Here is a 19,325-nt window from a genome sequence, read left to right on the forward strand (position 1 = left end):
GTGCACACCCTTATACTCTTAAATTATTATACCATGCAATAATTCGTAGTCATATTGACTATGGTTTATTTGTTTTAGACCCCTTTAATAAAGCAGCGTCAGAAAAGCTCAATCGAATTCAATATAAATGTCTTCGAATCATTCTAGGTGCAATGAGGTCTACTCCCACTAACGCACTCCAAGTAGAGTGTGTTGATCCTCCTCTTCCTATCCGTCGTCAATATCTCTCCGATCGATTTGTGGGCAAAATGTTACAGCTTTCTTCCCATCCTTTAAGGTCTAAGCTATCCGAGTTAGCCGACCTTATCCCTCGTGACAAACCCCTACCATATGTACTTAATAGTTTCCTTAAATTTACCAATCTTCCTCATCCTCTGTCCTGTTCTCCATCTAACCCATTGTTTTGTACACCATACAAGGCTTTGGTTTATGCTTCTCTTATCATCACAGATCTTGGCTTGATCAAAGAAGATCCTGGCACCAACACAAAGTTTCAAGATATAATTCAACTCAATTGGTGTAATCATCTTCTCATCTACACTGATGCGTCAAAGCTCTCTAAAGAAGGCTGTGTTGGTGCAGCATGCTGGATCAACACAGCATTCAAAATTATTTTGCAATTTAAATGTCCTCCCGAATCCTTTGTGTTTACAGGTGAGGCTGTTGCTTTATTAGAAGCAATCCTGTTTGCACATTCCCATGACTTTAGACAGACGGTTATTTTTACTGACTCGCTAAGCTGCTTAATGGCGTTAAGGGGTAACCCATTTCATAGTAAATTAAGATCTTCAATTGTTTTAAGGATTCGTGAAGAATTGTACTCATGTTATCTAAAGGGTTTGGATATTGATAGCTATATATGATAGTTTCATATGGAACCAGAATCCCGTAAAAGCTCATTTAATAACCTTGAATGGTAGTGGAGAAAATGTTTATCTACTTGGTAAGAAACAGCCATTTAAATAAGTAATAATTGGTTATGTTGCTTCATTATCATATTGTATTTCAATTTGTAGGAGACTCTGGATACGCTCAGAGGGAGTATTTGATGACTACCATCATAGATGCCCCTGCAGGAAGTCAGGGTCCTACATTACAATCCCTTTACTGCTAGTAAGATCATTAATGCCTGCTGTGTGTTGCACAACATGTGTGACCAGATATTGCCTGAGGCACCAATGCCTCATTGGAGCCATATGGAGCCAGATGATGATACCCTAGGAGCAGAGTCGGAAGAACAGAATTTTCATACAAATAGATCTTTAGAATTACGCGTAGGCATTGAAATGAGGACAAGGTTAGTCGAGCAGCTCTGGGCTACAAGGTAAGAAAACCATCAATTTATTTTTTATATATGTTCTTCACTCTGAATCCCACACATAGCAGGATAGGCAGAAGCAATATAGTGTTAAGATACTTTCATTTACTACTTTCTGATATAAATCTAACTAAATGCTGCTCTTTGTCTCATTACCAGAGTGAGGAAATTAAACTATTAATATTATTAGCTTGAAGACTAAGTAGTTGTATCTAAATCTATCAATATCAAATTCCAGATTACACAACAACTAACAACATTTGAATGAATGAAACAATTATATGAACCCGGTGACTAAAGGGAAATTAGTTTATATATTTTGTCAATTTCTCAAAATCAATGACACAAGTGTAATAATGATTAATTTTATTAAGTATAGAACCACATAAATGAAACAATAAATATTTTTAGAATAGTTTTTATTATATATTTATATATACATATAAATATTATTAATTACCTAATAAAGCAAATATAACACTGATTAATATTTTTTTCCATTAAAGTACAGACAGTTAAACAACATATTTAAATAATTTTAAAATAGTTATTTAACATGTATATAAATATTGTTAATTACCTAATAAAGCAAATATAACACTGATTAATACTTTTTTTTTTCATTAAAGTACCAACAATTAAACAACATTTAAATAATTTTAAAATAGTTATTTAACATGTATATAAATATTGTTAAACAATTAACAAACATCATATTTAAAAAATCATATAAAATTGCCTCAATGCATCGCATGTTGAATGACGAAACGGTTACTAAAAGTCACTAAAAATAAAAATTATATTTAAATATTGGTTTGATAAAGTATTATGTTAAAGCGAAGTTTCATGTGCTACTGCTATGCGAGTTATTGCAGCAGCCATATTTGTCATAGCAACAGCTATTTTTTCTAAAGAATTCACTGTTTTTAACTTTAACTTTTAACACGCTTCTCTTCAATTGCACTCAGACGATCCATTTCCATGTCAAAGTGCCGGGGTGGACGCTGCCTTCTTAGATTTTGGGACCTTCTAGTCCTAATACTATCTGCTAGATAAGAAAACAAATACTTAAATATGTTATTTACTTATACTGCTAGCACTCTAGAAATAATATATGTATTTACATAATTATAGCAAAAAATAGCTAACTTGCCTGCTGGTATATGCTGCGAAATCTGAGATGTCTCAGCAAAAGGTGTTAAATTGCCAGTACCTACAAAAGTTGATGGAGATCTAACCACAATCCCTTGAACTTGGCTACTTAAGTTCTAGGAAAGAAGAAAACAAATTGTTAGTAAATTTTATATCAACAGTATAAATTAAATTATTCAAATACTTTACCAAGGGAGAACTGTTTCCTAAACAAACTTCACCACTTGTAGTACATGCTGCCTCAACTATATCCATGGGGTAACTCAGCATATCATTACCTCCACCTCCAAGGCTTACGGAGCTAGTGACAGCAGTTTGATGCTAGAAAATAATACTGGTATATTTATATGTCCTTATAGTCTTCTCCTTTTTCAGTTCAATAACAAAAAAATGAAATACATTAATAGGCATAAGTAATGTAAAATAACTTACAATTTATAAATGGAACTATTTATTATATAATACTTTAATGAAACAAAAGGCGTCTTACCTTACACTAAAGAGCTCAAATGTTGAAAATAAACTTTATCCAGAAGTAAAAACTTTTAATTTCCGCGGTTTATATTTCAACTTAAGGAGATTTCAAAACATCGAAGGTCTCTTTGACAGATCACATATAAAATTTGCATGTCCAACCAAGATTAATGTCAGTTTAAAAATGTTTTTTGATGTTTACGTGTATTTTCCATAAAATAAAATATAAATTTAAATTATAAATATTATTTTTGTTAAAAATTTACATATACGTAAAGTATTTGAAGGAGTAATGAGTGGTTATTACGTATCGCAGAGTTATCGGTATAAAGTGTACAACACTAACTGTCAGTTATAACGGCGTTACGATTGGCCAAGAAAATAGTAATCCAACATTGACAATATTGGTTTCAAGAGTACCAAAACTACGTCGCCGCAGGATTGGATTGTCCAATGTTATACGTCAATCTTGAATAGCGATTGCCGTCAAGAGTTAGGCCCAAGTTCGAGAATGTCAGATGATCAATTTTTATTTTTTTATTTTTTTTATCAATTTTTTTACTAATCTGATATATATATGGATATATATATGGCCATATATATGGAGCTCATATTTGGTGGAAGTACGTAAACGAGTACAAGGAATCCCCAGTATCTTAATCTACCGCTCTCGAATCGATTCTCTCGGTCGATCTCGACTCGATCTTAGATCGGCAGCCCTATTAAAAAAATATAATGCGGTAGACAGAAAAAAATTACATTCTTTTCTGTTTACCGCCAAAATCTTAATAAGTTATCTAAAGAGAATAGATTAGCAAATTGTACATTAGGTTGTGAAAATAAGAGGAAAATTTCCACTGTTACAGTTGTTTAGTAGTAATTGTGATTGTTACTTTATATCTTTGATAGAATTTATATTATAGTATAAACACGTTTGCTATTGTTAACATCTACATTTGACTGTTAGTTGAAATGGGAAATACAATATTCAGTGAAGACGACATTGAAGATCCGACTTTGAGCCCTAGAAAACGTAGTAAGAAATTGGAATCAAATGATGAAAGTGCGCAGGATAGTTTCACAGAAAGTCGTAAGTACAATGTTCCTCATTTAATAGTAACTGTGACGTATGAATGGAATCCATTTCCATTTTGTTTTTGCGCATATACGCTGTTGCTTCTCATCTAGCAACTATATTTAATAATTGTATAGAGTATGGTGTGTTCCCTAAGCTAATGAAATTTTGTAGTCATACATATATTTATATCGGGTAGCACATTAGTAGCTTAAACACGAACAACTATCGAAAAAGTATTCGTACCTTTACGGATTTTTTAATTTGTTCTAGCAATTTCTTCGAGCGCGGCGACACTTTATTCGGTTAATATTTATCAGTGAGAAAACTTTCGTAACATATTAAATGATAGTTTTAAAAATATTTGTAATGTTTTTGTGATTACTTTGTGTTTTTTTTATAACTTGTACCAATTTTTACAATAATTTTTCTTGATATTTAAATAATAAATAATTTAGAATGCAAAGAACAACGCTATCAGATCAATCACGAAAATAATAAAAATTAGCACTCAAGTATTAATTTTTATTATTTTCTTGATACAATTTGACTCAAGAAAGGCTAAGAGAAACTAAGTGAGTAAGAAATATTTAATTACAGTTAGAAATGTAAATAATTATTTATATCAAATGTAATGTAATCAATGTAATAAAAATAATAAATAAACAATAGAATATAAATTGTTAATTAAATCTAAAATTATTAATGAATCTTAATATATTATGAATTAGTTTCACTTAAGATTATGATATAAGAATTTGATGAAAATATTTTGTTGTAAATATTACATATTGCAAGAAATAAAAGGTTTTTATTTAATTTATTTATATTTTGATTTATTGTCTTATTATTAGAGATTGAACAAAGAAGCTTTCATGTATCTTTCTTGTGGATAACTCTGACAAAAACAACTATCTATGTAACACAATATTTTTAAAAGAATAATGAAAAAAAGTTTTAAGTACAATTAAGAATATTATACTAAACATGAGATTGTTTTGGGTGAAGCCATAAGAAATATTTGAATAGATAAAATTAAAAGACTCCATAAATAATTTGAACTTTTTAATTGAAAATTTAAAAACTTATTAATTATATAAATTAAAATAAATAGAAAAAATTCTTAGCCTAAGATTTTTTCTATGTACCTATTACCTACCTAACTTAACAAAATAAAAATTACCATAGTCTCTTTAATAAACTCAAACCATTGAGTATTAAGGCAGGCCACGGCTTTAATATAATCAATAAACTGTCGTGTCGCCTGTTCACGGGGGACCTCCAGGAAGAGAGTAGAAGTGTTAAAGAAAAACCATTGAGTTAGCAATTGCAAGTCCACATCCCTCTATCTTAGTCTCACTCCTGGTTCCTTATTTATTAATTTCCCAAATCATTAATTTGATCTGTTCGCTTTCAAATTCATTACATGATGCCCATGGTACACAGCATAATCCTTTGCCCGCTGTTTCTCCTAAATCCTAGGTTCTTTCCTCCTTCGCTACTTAATGTCAATTCTTTGCACTTCATCGATATAGAATGGCGACATGTGATAATCCTTTGGGCTATGTCGATAGCATTGGTTTAACTTACAATTGAATAGTAAGAAAACTAAATGCATGATTTTTAGAACACCTAACACGAAAATTGTTAAAGCCGATGTACTCTTGAATGGTGAACCCGTAGATCCTGTCGATTCTACGGTATATCTCGGTATCACCATAGACTACAAATTACAATAGGGACCCCATGTCAATCCGTAATTCTTTTATGGGACAATGTGTATTAATATATTTTAATAATGTTATACGCTTTTACAATAGAATCCCAGTAACGTCAGAAAATTTTCTATATTACGATTTTAAAAAATTGTGAAAAAACGTTTGTGTGTTAAAGGTTATCACCAAATTAATGATTTTATAAATAATAACACGCCTTGGGAATGAAATGCTCGCTCCAGTCTGTTTCAAAGTATCATTGTCACAAATAATTAAATATGTATTTGTTCAAAATTTTTAAAAAATAAGTCCCGCTGAGTTTCTTGCGCAGGTTCTTCTCAGGTCTGAGGCACTAACTTTGTGAACTGGTGGTAAATTATTTGACGTTCAAAAAATAAAGCTTGTAACTTTTTATTTTGAATAAAAATATTTGAATTTTCTTGCCAGCATCTGGAAGCAAAGACGAAAAGGAAGAAAACGTTGGTAGTGGAGTCTCAGCGGACAAATCTGAAAGCACCAGTAGCGACGACCGTGCTACTACGAGCGCAGAAGCATTTTTAAACGAAGTGGTGTCGGTAGCGCCTTCTAGCAACAATGTCAAAGCTATGGTTCTCGATATTAGAAGGTCGGTACCAGACATGGGTTTGGAAGGTAGCTCGTCTCAAGATTCTGATGACCTTTCAGTAGGGGTAGAACATTTGACACGACAAGCTGATACATCGGGTGGAGTTTCAAACACAGAATTCTTTAATGCTACTTCTAGCATGTAAGTAAATTTATTATTATCAATTATTTATAATTTAGATATTTTATTTTTCGTGAGTTTTAACAACCTTGTTTTTATGAATTAGAAAACAAAACTGTAATTACTTGTTGGCAAAATCCTGTCTTAATGGTCTCACAAGTACTTGAACTGTATTGTGTGTTATTCACTTTATTAATAATTTATTTTTTATATGTATATTGATTGAAGTTGTAGTTAAAAACTGCATTTCTAAATTTAGGTACAGTGCTGACAGTTCATCAGTCACAAGCACTGAGAGTTACGTGATACCGGAACCAGCTATAGGAGATACATACAGTGATGAGGACAATTGGTTTTATTCCAACTGGAATGAAAATAAAGAAGCAGCACTTGCTATACTGTCTAAGACCAGACCGAAACACAATTATTCGATTTTAAGAGGTAACCTTTTATCTGTGTTACTTATTAACAAAAATTGGTGTCAAATATTCAACTCATATTAATATAAATATTTTGCATGGTATACACAGAGTATTTTTGTCAGTACCACTTTTAATGAAACCACAGTTTTAACTACATCATTTTTGTAGTAGTATGTGTTTACGTTATTGGTATACATGGCTAACTGCTTCACACGAAATACAAGAATGGATAAACAAAATTTAAAAAATCCTACATCTAAACTGTTGAGGTATCTTGATTAATTTTATTTAGGTATGAGTTTGAAATATTTAACCCTATATGCTGTTCCCTTAAAAGGACCGCTGATGCTTCCACTTTGTATATATTTTTAGTAAGTTTAGTTATTTTAAGGTTGTAGTGGAGCGGCTGATCACAGTGAAAACTGTCAGTTCAATTGCTACTAATAGGAATAAGTTTTACATTTTTTTCAACACGAAATATTTAACATAAAAGAGTCGAAAATTTGTCAAAAGATTTGATATTGTATATTTTCTCTTTTGTTGTGTTGGTACACATTGTTGTTGGTTGCTAAACGGAATAAATTAATAAATGATTAAAAATTACATGGACACTATTTTAAATGGAATGTTATATAAAACATGCTGCATTCAATTGAAAATTATATACAGAGTGGAAGAGGCAGCGCTCCTTTTTACCTTGAGATCCGGCCGTTGAATCCTGCATATACGAGTTTTCTTAATTAAACCTATATTGATGAATAATACATGATTAGTAGAACAGATTACACCTGGGTTGCCTGGAAGAATCCTGCCGCAATCACCTTTAATTACATTTTTTCGTAACTCATTTTTGGAGAAAATTGCACCCATACGTTTTTTATATGAATCGCACATCATTTGAAAGATAATCGCATAAGGAATTGGAAAATTAAGGGTTGCCAGCTCTCAGTCTGCCGCAAGTCTAGGGTTGCCTGGTTTAAACATGTCACTAAATGTTAATAATTTGCACTCATGTGTTTTTTTAATGAATTATATATTAAATTAAAGCTTATTTTTTTCTGAGCACTATAAAACAGGGTTGCCTGGAAAATTCCTGCCGCAAACAGGGGTTGCCAGCGTTTGAAATATTTTATTCCGGTTCCATATTACTATGAGAATAGACGCTGAAATGCGCGGTCTGCCTTATGTTTTAAAGTAAAATATTATATAATAGAAGGTCAATCTTGAAATCAATGTTTATTCTAATTGTTCACCTGTTAAATGATGATTTGATTCATATGAAGTACACGCAGAAAACTATTTAAAGATGAAATCATTCTTATTTTTCAAGTAAAATAATAATCCATAATATTGAGTCTTCGCAAAATCTATTTTCTAAATACTAATATTTATTTATTAATTTAAATTACCATTTTGAAACAATTAAATTATCTAATTAAATAAATGTTTACAAATATCGATCTACTATAAACTATTAATATACATACATATACATCATGTTCCCTTAATATAATGAAGGGTGACCATTATTGCGGATATTTTTTTTTATAAATTATATTGAAAAATACATTTCAATGAACCCTCTCTCTCTCTATCTCTCTTCGTCCTCTACTTGTTTGATTTGACAACGCTTGCCACAATTTTTTTTCCTCACGCAATTTTTAATAATTTGCATAGGAAAGAAATATATATAATAGAATTATAATAAACAAAACTAGTTAGCAAAATAAATTCGAAGAAAATCCGACAGTAATTCCGACTAAAAAACGCTATTTACGGTTTATGACCAAGAGTCGGCAAATATCAATTAGTTGGCTATTTTTTACTATAGATAAACATTTTACGGCGCGATACAAAGCAAACCAAATGCAATAAAATTATTTTCGAAGATGTATTGTTTCTAAATGCAATGAAAGTGCAGATGGCCAAATAAGTTGTTTTTCAGCATATTACTTACTTACCTTTCGTTTTGGAGTAAAGACGTTTTTAAAGACGTTTTGACAAAAATGAAGACGTGTTTTTTGTGCGGCAGGAGTGAAAATGTGATAGAATTTAACAAGGAATCTCTCCAAAAGTGTAAAATCATGTTATTGTTTCACCAAAAAATGAATTTTATACAGTGACATTTTTTTAAATAGTGACACAATGCACGGTTATCATTTACAGTGTTACAAAAAGTTCATTGTTTTAAAACAAAAATATAAAGTATTTTTTAATTATTTTCTAATGCAAAACGTAAGTATACTTTAATGCCTCAGTTTTGATTACACTAAGTTAGGGACGTGAGTGAGTGATTACGCTTAATTATAATTATAAGAACAATTCTTTCAGACCTAAATGCCTTAAAAACTATCAGCATAGACGGACAAGTTCTTGCTAGCGACATTTTTTTATCTATATTTTAATAGTTTTTATTAGTTGAATAGTTTTCATTTACTTTCCAAAAACCTAAATATTCGTACCAAAAAGATGGGCGCCATAGTTCTTTCTACGGATACGGACGGCGTTGTCAAATCAAACAAGCAGAGGGCGAAGAGAGAGAGATTGTTTATTGAAATGTAATTTTCCATATTTTCTTAATTAATAAAAAAAATATCCGCGATAATTGTCACCTCTCATTATATTAAGGAAACATGTTGTAATTAATACCTTATAGTAGATCGATATTTGTAAACATTTACTTAATTCGATAATTTAGTTGTTTTAAAAGGGTTATTTAACTAAATATTATTATTTATAAAATAAATTTTGCGTAGACTCAATATTATGGATTATTATTTTACTTGAAAAATAAGAATGATTTCATCTTTAAATAGTTTTCTGCGTGTACTTCATATGAATCAAATCATCATTTAACAGGTGAACAATTAGAATAAACATTGATTTCAAGATTGACCTTCTATTATATAATATTTTACTTTAAAACATAAGGCAGACCGCGCATTTCATCGTCTATTCTCATAGTAATACGGAACCGGAATAAAATATTTCAAACGCTGGCAACCCCTGTTTGCGGCAGGAATTTTCCAGGCAACCCTGTTTTATAGTGCTCAGAAAAAAATAAGCTTTAATTTAATATATAATTCATTAAAAAAACACATGAGTGCAAATTATTAACATTTAGTGACATGTTTAAACCAGGCAACCCTAGACTTGCGGCAGACTGAGAGCTGGCAACCCTTAATTTTCCAATTCCTTATGCGATTATCTTTCAAATGATGTGCGATTCATATAAAAAACGTATGGGTGCAATTTTCTCCAAAAATGAGTTACGAAAAAATGTAATTAAAGGTGATTGCGGCAGGATTCTTCCAGGCAACCCAGGTGTAATCTGTTCTACTAATCATGTATTATTCATCAATATAGGTTTAATTAAGAAAACTCGTATATGCAGGATTCAACGGCCGGATCTCAGTCTATTACTTAATATATAGGACATATAGGGTAAAATATTTCAAGCATGGAGGGGCGCCACTGAGCCACGGTTAGCATCGTTCTCTCTATTATTTTACGTTTTAAAAATTAAATAAGAGTTCATAGTCAGTGAAAAGAAGACAACTGTTGGAAGATACCAAGATTCACGACATACGTTGTGGATACGGACAAATAATCAGTGGAAGACGTTTTATAGTGAAAATAAAAAACAGACCGTTAGTGTGATTTAATTATGGCATTTTCAAAAAATACCACATCTAAAGTGACCAAACTCGTGAAACTGTGACTAGTGCAAACTAATTATAGATTTTGTGGGTGAAAAAAGGAAAAACATAAATATATAAAGAAACTTTGTTCAAAACTTGCAAAATAAGCAAGTCATTTACGTAACTAACGCCATCTCTTGGAAGTAACAAGAAACAAGTTTCGACCCAATGATAAAGCTTGTTATTGGATTACCAGTTTGAAATCGAGCCACAAGAGGTCGCTACTAGACAGAAGACAGAACACATTAATACATTATATGATATTTTATTACTCTCTCAATTCTGAAATTAAGAAGAAGAAAAAAAGAAAAAATAAATAAATAAATAAATATAACATTAATAAATATATTTATTAATAACATGGAAGAAGTCTTAAGTGCTTTACGGAAAATTCAGAATGAACTAGACGAACAGAAAACAATGATTTTAAAAAACGGAGAAAAAGTAACAAAGCAAATTACACAAAATATTGATAGTATACTAGACGAGAAATTTAAATGCTGGGAAGAAAAGTACGAGAACCTCAAAGTTAAGCTGGATAGTCAAGAAAAGAGGTTATATTTCTTGAAATATAATTTTATTCGGTCTGGAAGAAACTGAATCATCATACTCAAACTTGGAAACTTAACTAGTTTTATTAATAAGTACTTAAACGTAAAAGTAGATCAGAGGGACATACAGGAAGCTAGAAGGATAGGCAAAAAAGGAGATAGACCTAGACCAATAAAAATAACACTGTTAACACTGGGGATTAAAATAAATATACTAAAACAGAAAAAAGAACTTAAAAATACTACATACTATATAAAAGAAGATTACCCAGAGCATATCTTAAAGAAACGGAAAGAATTACAAGAGCAAGTGAAGATTGAAAAAGAAAAAGGAAACTCAGTGATCATTGTCTACGATAAATTAAAGATGCTTAACAAAAACCCTAATTCCCAAACCAAAACCAAAAGAATGCTCTCCAGTTCACCAGAAAGTGGCCACAATAATGAACCAAATACACAGTTTTATTTATTTTAGCTTTTTTTTTTGTTTTACTTTAACTTTATTTTGTTTTATTTAAAATAAAAAGAACAAGACTAGAAGTAACTTAAATAGATCGTCCAGCCTTGCTGAGGGGCCAGTAAAACAGGGTGTATTGAACTTCCTCGGTGGAAAAAACTCGAACTACTCAAAGAAGCTTGAAAATACTAACAACGTCTTGTAGTCATTAACACTCCCCTCCCACATAGAAAAAACAGGAAAAAAAACACACACACACAAAAAAATAACAATTAACAAATTAATTCTTCCAATCCGGCCGGTCACCGTGGAAGATCAAGACCAAAACCCTCCAAAGTTATTAAAAATAAAACCTAACAAAGTAAATCCCAATAATAAGTATAAATAATAACGAACTGGACTCAAAAAGCTCAGTCAACGGAAAACTGGACATCTTTGGAGGAGGCCTTCACCTGCACAGGGGTTCTTGCATATTACATACATTTACATCAAATTAAATCATATATCCATACAAAAATAAAATATACACATAAATAAACAAAAAATCAATAAGTAAATTAATAAAGTTAAGTAAATAATAATAACAACGATAATGGAAAAATAGTAATAAATAGATAAATAAACAAACGGTTATGTATAATAAATGCATAACAAAGAAAATAATAAAAACTAACAATATATTTACTAACTATAATACTAACACTAAACTGAAAACTTGTATTTTTATTTTATGAAATGTAAATACTAACTAAAGATGCGAGGAATAAAAGGCTTTTTTATTTTATTTATTTCAAGCCCAGAAATAAAGAAATTAATCAAGGTACCTCAACAGTTTGGACGTAGGATTTTTTTTCATTTCAGGATTTTTATCCATACTTGTATTTCGTGTGACGCACACATACGTGTGCGACATTGCCGCTTTGACAGGTAAGTGTGTGCGTGTTTATGTTATACTTAACAAATGGTGTTTTATTGTAAAACGATAATTTTATTTATTTTGTTTGAAAAATAACTTTTTCATTTTTGGGATTTTTTTTCTGAACTATATAAGGCTTTTATAGAGTAGTTAAAACTGTGGTTTAATTTAAAGTGGTGCTGACAATTCCACCCTATATTTTTTTTTAGAAGTTACAAATCGGGAACTTGGGCTCCCCGTCGGCAAAGCGGTTCAAACCAATGTAATGTTCGAACAAAAGTTCTATGGATCACTACACGCTGTATACAGACTTGAAAAATTACATAATCTATTGCAACATGGGGGAAGTGTGAACTCTATTAATTTTCATCCAGACGGTAATTTTTTTTATAAGAATATAATTGTATCGAATATTAATTTTAAAGATTTGCAGATATACATTGATAATCACCTAATTTTCATAACTTTTATCTATTAATTTAAATTTATATACTGAAAAAATATTAATTAACGTAATTTTTTTAAACATCTTGCTATGCTATGCAATATTATTCATAACGAGGCGATTGTAATGCATGAAGTATGACTACAAATGTGTCGGTTGTGCGTTTAATACTACTCAGGGGAATAAATTATTTTCATTTCTCTTTTCTGGTAGACAAAGCACGGAATTGAGTTGAAAAGGGTGATACTAAAAAAACATAACTTTACTTTACTTTTAAGTTAACCGGACCATGTAAATAATAAAAAAATACCTTAATTCATTATTTAAAAAATCCATATTTCCAGGTCGTCTCCTAGCCTCTGGTTCCGATGATTTGAACGTCATAGTATGGGACTGGGCAAAGAGAACTGCGTTACAAACAATCGAAACTGGACACATTTACAATATTCTCGATTGTAAATTCTTGTATCTGAATGCTCAAAGTCAAATTAATATTGCGACTTGCGGTAGGGATGGACAGGTATATAGATGTATTGTTTAATGTACTTTTATTTTAAATTGAACCAATTATCTAAATAGTAGTTCTATTAAAAAAAACACTTAAAATTAATAAAGAATTAATTTGAAGAAAAACATGTGTCCAACTAAACAGTTACACTTTATAGTATGGATATAAAAGCTCCATTATCTGGACATCAAATTGGTTACCATTGCAAGTTTACCTAACAACTTTGCTTAGAGTGTTTAATAAACAGTTTAATTTATGTAAATTTTTACAGTATATGTTTAGTAACATGTTCAGGACTTCCTAAGAGTAAAATAAATGCCATAATACTGATGCGTCTGTTGTGTGGTTTTCTCCCAGGTGCGCTTGCTGTCGGTGCCACCCAGCGGCACATCCCCGCCGGCGCACACGCGGCTGTTGGCGGAGCACGTGCGCGCGGCGCGTAAGCTGCACGTGTGTCCCGCCGAGCCGCACCTCGTGCTATCCGCCGGCGAGGACGGCCTCGTGCTGTGCTCCGACGTGCGCGCCGACCAAGCGGTCAAGTGAGTCACACGCACAGATATGTTATCAAGAGTTGGCGGACGGTTCTTCGCCTGCCACTAGATGGGCCCGGAAAAGGCGATGTAATGCTTCGCGTCAACATCGGCATGATCGGCTAAAGGTGTAGGAAGTTGTGAATCAGTTTCACCGTCACAGGGCCGTAATCGGCTCGGGATTCCCCTCTATTAGGTACATTGAACACTGCCCTGTGGGTTTATTTATTATTATTAGATACTGTTGCTGCTTCATACTGCCAAGAGAAATATGTGCCTCTTTTAAAATTAAAGTATTCAATTATCGTTTTTATCGCTCTCTGGTACGCTGGCCCAGAAAACTTCACCTAGTGCGGATTTTTTGAAATGTGATTTAATAGAAATATAATATTCCAGAATGATCCACGTGAAGACCTCAAAGCACGGTAGCGACATAGCACTATACAGTGTGGCGGGGCACCCAACGCGCAGTCAGGAGGTGCTGCTGGCGGGCCGCGACCGTACCGTGCGCGTCTACGACACGCGCCGCGCCGCCGCGCCGCTCGCCATATACTGCCCCGCGCACTTCGGAGACAAGGTAGGTGTGTGTGGACAGACAGACGTACCTCACACGAGGTGACTTTATCATATGCAATTCGCTCGCCAGGATTCATTGAATACTCCCATATGCAATTCCTGTGAACAACATGCCTCGATCTGATGAATAGAATTTCTTCAATTATGTTCATGTTATCTTCAGTGAAGAACGTGGATGGGCTTTCTTTATGATGTCCGTCTTCCGCCGATCATGTAACTGTAGAAAATGGAGCAAAAGATTCCTCCAATGTTGCTGTGAATGTTTTTGGTAGACAATTTTTTCAAGCAGAGATTTCTTGAATTACGGCTCTGATTTAGTTTTTTTCAATTTTAGTCTTCCCTTCTCATCAGTAAGTATTCAAATGAATATAGCTCGCAGGAATTGTGTTTTTTTTTTCGTGAACTACTGAATATCTTAGCGAGTAGCTAATATTTTAGTTTTTGCGTACACTAGAAATAACCCGTTCTCTCTGCTCTCTGACTACCCCGCAGGGATACAATGTGAAAGCTAAGTAGAAATAACCGATTATCATTACTTTTGAATCACTCCTAGTACCATTTTAAAAGGACATGTCAAGAAAACGATTTCTGCTAACAATTTGCTCATATTGTTAATTTTTTTTATTGTAGATGGCGGAAAAGTCTCCTCAGATTTGGTTCACAACGCACCTCACGTGCGCTGAGTACAACTACGATGGCTCAGAAATTCTTGCCTCTTACAACGATGAAGATATTTACTTGTTTAATACCAAAAACGACGTTTTGAATGAGTGAGTATAAACAAAAAAAAAGCCGTCGTGGCGCAGGAGCTCAAACGTGCTTCTCTAAACGTGATATTAATATTTTCATTTCTTCACTCTGGTAACGAGGCAAAACGCGGCGTTAAATTCCACCATTCAACATGCCACGCCTCAAGAATTGGGCGGGAAGTGGGGAACGGAAATGTCTTAATGGAACAGAGTGCCTCAACATTAGGCTCCCAGGTTCCTTCTGCCTACCCTGCTATGTGCGGGAAAGAGCGTGAAGCTAATAATATATTTTTTATATTAGATACTAGCGGCCCCCCCGCGGCTTCGCCCGCGTGAACTACATGATTATTCATTTGATAAACAGAATTGATTCATTTAATTATTATTGATCATTATTCATTTCATTATTTTGAATTCGATTTCGATATTGGATTATTCGATTCAATTTGAGTATTTTATGTAATATGCAATCATTACAGTTATTTTACAAAGAATATTATAAATCCTTATCCAAATCAATAACATTACATTTAAGGCTGTTTCTGATCGATTAAATTAAATTATTCATCGACATCAACACATATGACTGTCAGTCAATTCTGTTTATTAAATGAATAATAATGTAGGTTAAGCGGGCGAAGCCGCTGGCGGGCCCCTTGTACATAATAATTAATAACACTTTAATTTATGAACAGTGAACAAGTCAAAACATTAATATTAAAAATTGATTAATTGAGTTCAATATGACAATTGGAACGTGGCATTGTTATTTTAATTTTTGAAACAAATATAAATATATATATATATATTCACTGAAATATAAATATATTAAATGTATAATTTTCTTATTAACAGAAATACAAGCGACGAGAAAGAAGTATATACACATCGGTATAGTGGACACCGCAGCACTGCTACGTACAAGGCTAATTATGTTAGTATTCGTTTTTTTTATTTTTATATATTATAATAAATGGTAAAAATATATTTTAATCAAAATGATAAATACATTTTACATAAAAATACATAAACACTATATTCTATTACACTGCCCTACTAAATTTTGTCCATTTACTTTTATAAAAAAATCATATCAATTAAATATCAATTTTAATAGGCTACTTGACTGTTTTTAGGTAGGTGTTTTTTAGATTCACGATTCACGTTTATACCAGGGTCATCTGCATTCTCTGATGTATGCCCCATTTAATCATGTAACGCAAAGGCTTTTCTTAATTAGGTGACATAGTTTGAAAACTTTAAAATTTTCTCACAAGCCCTTTGAAATTGATGTTTTCTCGAAATTATATACAAAAAAAATTGGTCCAATCATTTTAAAAACATCCTGAACATTCAGATATTAGGTTTGTTTTGTAATTTTGTTTTCTTTTTTTTCTATTTCTTACTTTGCATAGTAGGACTCAAATATGACATTTAGTCCAACAATTAAACATACTTATATTTCACCAACCAACACTCGGTGTTATTACCAATTTCATTAATTTTATTTTTTTTCTATAAAAGGGTGCAACGTTCTTTGGTCCAAAAAGTGAATACATAGTGTCAGGATCAAATTGTTCATACATTTACATGTGGGAGAAGAAGAGTGAAGCGATCGTGCAATGGATGATAGGGGAAGATAAGGGCGCGGTGAGCTTATTTCCTTATAATTATAGTAGAAATATAATGATATTTTATATTATATTGAAATTTCTGTCTTATGTATTAAAATACACATAAATTACTTTCGAGGAGTGTAAATTTAAAGTTTAGTTTTTCATTAGTTTATTAGATGTAAATTCCACTGGTTAAACTTTCTCCGCCGCCCTTTCTGCCAAATTCTTGAGGCATTAAGGGTTGTGATTGGCGAAACTCAACATTTCACTTTTCCTCTTTACCGGATCGAAATAAATATTTCATTCCCCTGAGTTTGAATCGAACCTACAACGTCACGTTAACAATCTCACGTATAGACACTTGCCCGACGACGCGACGGCCTCATGAATTGAATTGTAGTTGATTTTATTCTTATTGAAATAGGGCTAACATTTATTATCAAAATATAATTTGCAGGTAAACTGTATAGAAACACACCCACGTTTTCCGGTAATGGCGACCAGCGGTGTGGGCAAAGATGTCAAGATATGGATACCTAAAGGAAAAGCTGATCCTACATATGATGGCATAGAGAAGGTAATAATTTATATATTTTTTTACTCTACGCTGTGTCTCGCAAATAGCAGCAGCAGAGAAAAGGGCAGATTAAAGAGCAGAGTAAGCAAAAGAAATCTAGTGATAAAATAGTTCGTTGCCCATGCTCTGTCTAATTTTGGAGACATCCTGTGTTGAGTGGCGGAACACAAACTCGGCAGAGGGAACCTGGGAACTTAGAGTTAAGATACTCCGCTGTTTATTAAGACACTTCCGTTCCCTATTTTCTGCCGAAATCTTTAGGTATTACTTTCCCCCAAGTGAAGGAAATGAACCCACAACAGTCGTATTTACAGTCGTTCGGTTGTGCCCCTGCGTTGCTGCTGTCACGATGGTGGAATATATTATTCATATGAATATTTATAATATTAATATATAACATTATATAATTTTTTTTCAGGTTGTATGTAGCAACAGAGAGCTAAATCCGTTATTTAATGATTTTTTACCTACATTCTATAATCAGTACCGCGGCAGTAGCAGAGTGTTTGCGGACGAATTGCCCGCGTACGGGAATATTGAAATCGACGACTACGTCATTTCTCCTCTCTAGAGCCGGCTATAACCTTCCAGAAGGTTCTAGAATCTTCTATACCTTTTTTGATTTTGTCGTATGTAATGAAACATATATAGCATACAACTATTATTATTTAAAAGAGTTTGGTAGAGTTTTGATATTTTATTTAATATAAATCAGTTTGTTACATTAAAGCAGCTTTCTATCAAATACCCAAATGATTTCTCTCATATGAATATTTATGATTGGTCCAAATGATCTTTCTTCAATTATAGATTTGAAGCTGCATTTCAATTGATTATAACTAGCTTTCTTAGTGCCATTTTTTTTTGATAACTTTGTATTTATAGCTCTCTGGTTGTATAACATTAATGTTGTAATATTTAAAAAAGATCTTATATATTTATTATAACTTACCAAGGAAGTATAATTATGTATTAATTAATACTTTCGCTTACGTAGTCATGTCATTAGAATATCGTTTTAGAATTTGTTTTTGTTTTATTATTGTTACTGAACCAGATAAGGCCAATTTGTTTTTTTTGTAGCTTATAATTTAATATTGTTCTTATTACTGTGTAAAAAATAAATATATAGTAAAAAAATGAAATTTTTAATTGTTTTAATTTTACCCTGTATTGGCGCATTAATTTAAATACTTACATAAAAATGTGTACACAAATCGCGATAGGTCTCTTTATAATTTTCTAATTCTTCAATATATTACAAGGTTTACTTTTATATGACCACTGCTAATGACTAACAGCATTATTATTATCATACGAATATAATCAGAATCGTCATCATTATCTCGGGTCCGAATAACCGACCAAAGGGATACCGCACTCTCATTTTTTGTAGCTCAAAATTTATTGAAATAATTTACCCAATATTATTTTCTTTTATATAATCTTTAAGAAGTTTAAATATTGCCAGATGTTTCTTTATTCATATTGCATAGTTTATAAGCTTGTATTATGCACACTGAATGTTTATGTTGTACATAAGTGTGTATATAGTATATACACATATACGTAAATATCATGTGCCATTAGTTATATAAGCAGAAACTTAGAATTGATCAATTAGTTATTGACTCAAAAATGTTAATATACTTTCCGGGCTAGTCTTGATTCTCGACAACAATGTATGGAACAGCTGATTATTTTGCGATATTTAGATATCCTCATAAAATTTTCGTTTTGTATAATTTACTACAACATAAACATGATCAGATATTTTAATTATCGTATAGGTAAATGT

The 19,325-nt window shown here is 32.0% G+C and overlaps 2 protein-coding genes and 1 long non-coding RNA gene across 5 annotated transcripts; 2 read left to right on the forward strand and 1 right to left on the reverse strand.

The window, feature by feature from the left end:
* The first annotated feature begins 851 nt into the window (after positions 1–851).
* On the forward strand, positions 852–1,922 carry LOC146527028 (uncharacterized). The gene is made up of 3 exons (XR_014879223.1): positions 852–943; positions 1,017–1,324; positions 1,557–1,922. It is a non-coding gene; the product is annotated as an uncharacterized LOC146527028 (long non-coding RNA).
* LOC146527029 (uncharacterized) lies at positions 1,894–18,887 on the reverse strand. Of its 3 annotated transcripts, none has more exons than XM_085205599.1 (4): positions 18,726–18,887; positions 2,660–2,791; positions 2,472–2,586; positions 1,894–2,366 (listed from the first exon to the last, which is right to left on the reverse strand). In XM_085205599.1, exons 2-4 carry the CDS (start codon positions 2,738–2,740, stop codon positions 2,251–2,253), a joined length of 312 nt encoding a protein of 103 aa, XP_085061725.1. In that variant the 5' UTR covers positions 2,741–2,791; positions 18,726–18,887; the 3' UTR covers positions 1,894–2,250. The 3 variants fall into 3 exon arrangements, with proteins under 3 accessions (XP_085061725.1, XP_085061726.1, XP_085061724.1); XM_085205600.1 differs by lacking the exon at positions 18,726–18,887 and adding an exon at positions 2,961–3,581 and having other exon boundaries at positions 1,894–2,363; XM_085205598.1 differs by lacking the exon at positions 18,726–18,887 and adding an exon at positions 2,961–3,581.
* Positions 3,747–18,672, forward strand: LOC146527030 (DDB1- and CUL4-associated factor 8-like). Its single transcript, XM_085205596.1, has 12 exons — positions 3,747–4,034; positions 6,182–6,500; positions 6,739–6,920; positions 12,736–12,903; positions 13,316–13,491; positions 13,837–14,018; positions 14,406–14,586; positions 15,216–15,355; positions 16,190–16,268; positions 16,859–16,984; positions 17,408–17,527; positions 17,946–18,672. The coding sequence occupies exons 1-12, from the start codon at positions 3,917–3,919 to the stop codon at positions 18,096–18,098; spliced, it is 1,944 nt and encodes a 647-aa protein (XP_085061722.1). The 5' UTR covers positions 3,747–3,916; the 3' UTR covers positions 18,099–18,672.
* Positions 18,888–19,325: the final 438 nt, after the last annotated feature.

This window comes from Heliconius melpomene, chromosome 21 (assembly GCF_056956725.1).
Source record: "Heliconius melpomene rosina isolate 202511_hmr_F chromosome 21, ASM5695672v1, whole genome shotgun sequence".
In the NCBI taxonomy this organism is placed as follows: domain Eukaryota; kingdom Metazoa; phylum Arthropoda; class Insecta; order Lepidoptera; family Nymphalidae; genus Heliconius; species Heliconius melpomene.

What these genes read in the sequence shown, in the direction of transcription:
- LOC146527029 (XM_085205599.1), bottom strand. Translation starts at nt 2,740, where the DNA reads ATGCTGAGTTACCCCATGGATATAGTTGAGGCAGCATGTACTACAAGT. An exon ending in TAGGAAACAGTTCTCCCTTG is followed by an intron (nt 2,587 to 2,659) that starts GTAAAGTATTTG and finishes CTTCTTTCCTAG; the next exon opens with AACTTAAGTAGCCAAGTTCA. An exon ending in TTCGCAGCATATACCAGCAG is followed by an intron (nt 2,367 to 2,471) that starts GCAAGTTAGCTA and finishes TTTCTTATCTAG; the next exon opens with CAGATAGTATTAGGACTAGA.
- LOC146527030 (XM_085205596.1), top strand. Translation starts at nt 3,917, where the DNA reads ATGGGAAATACAATATTCAGTGAAGACGACATTGAAGATCCGACTTTG. An exon ending in GGATAGTTTCACAGAAAGTC is followed by an intron (nt 4,035 to 6,181) that starts GTAAGTACAATG and finishes TTTTCTTGCCAG; the next exon opens with CATCTGGAAGCAAAGACGAA. An exon ending in CTTGCGGTAGGGATGGACAG is followed by an intron (nt 13,492 to 13,836) that starts GTATATAGATGT and finishes GTTTTCTCCCAG; the next exon opens with GTGCGCTTGCTGTCGGTGCC.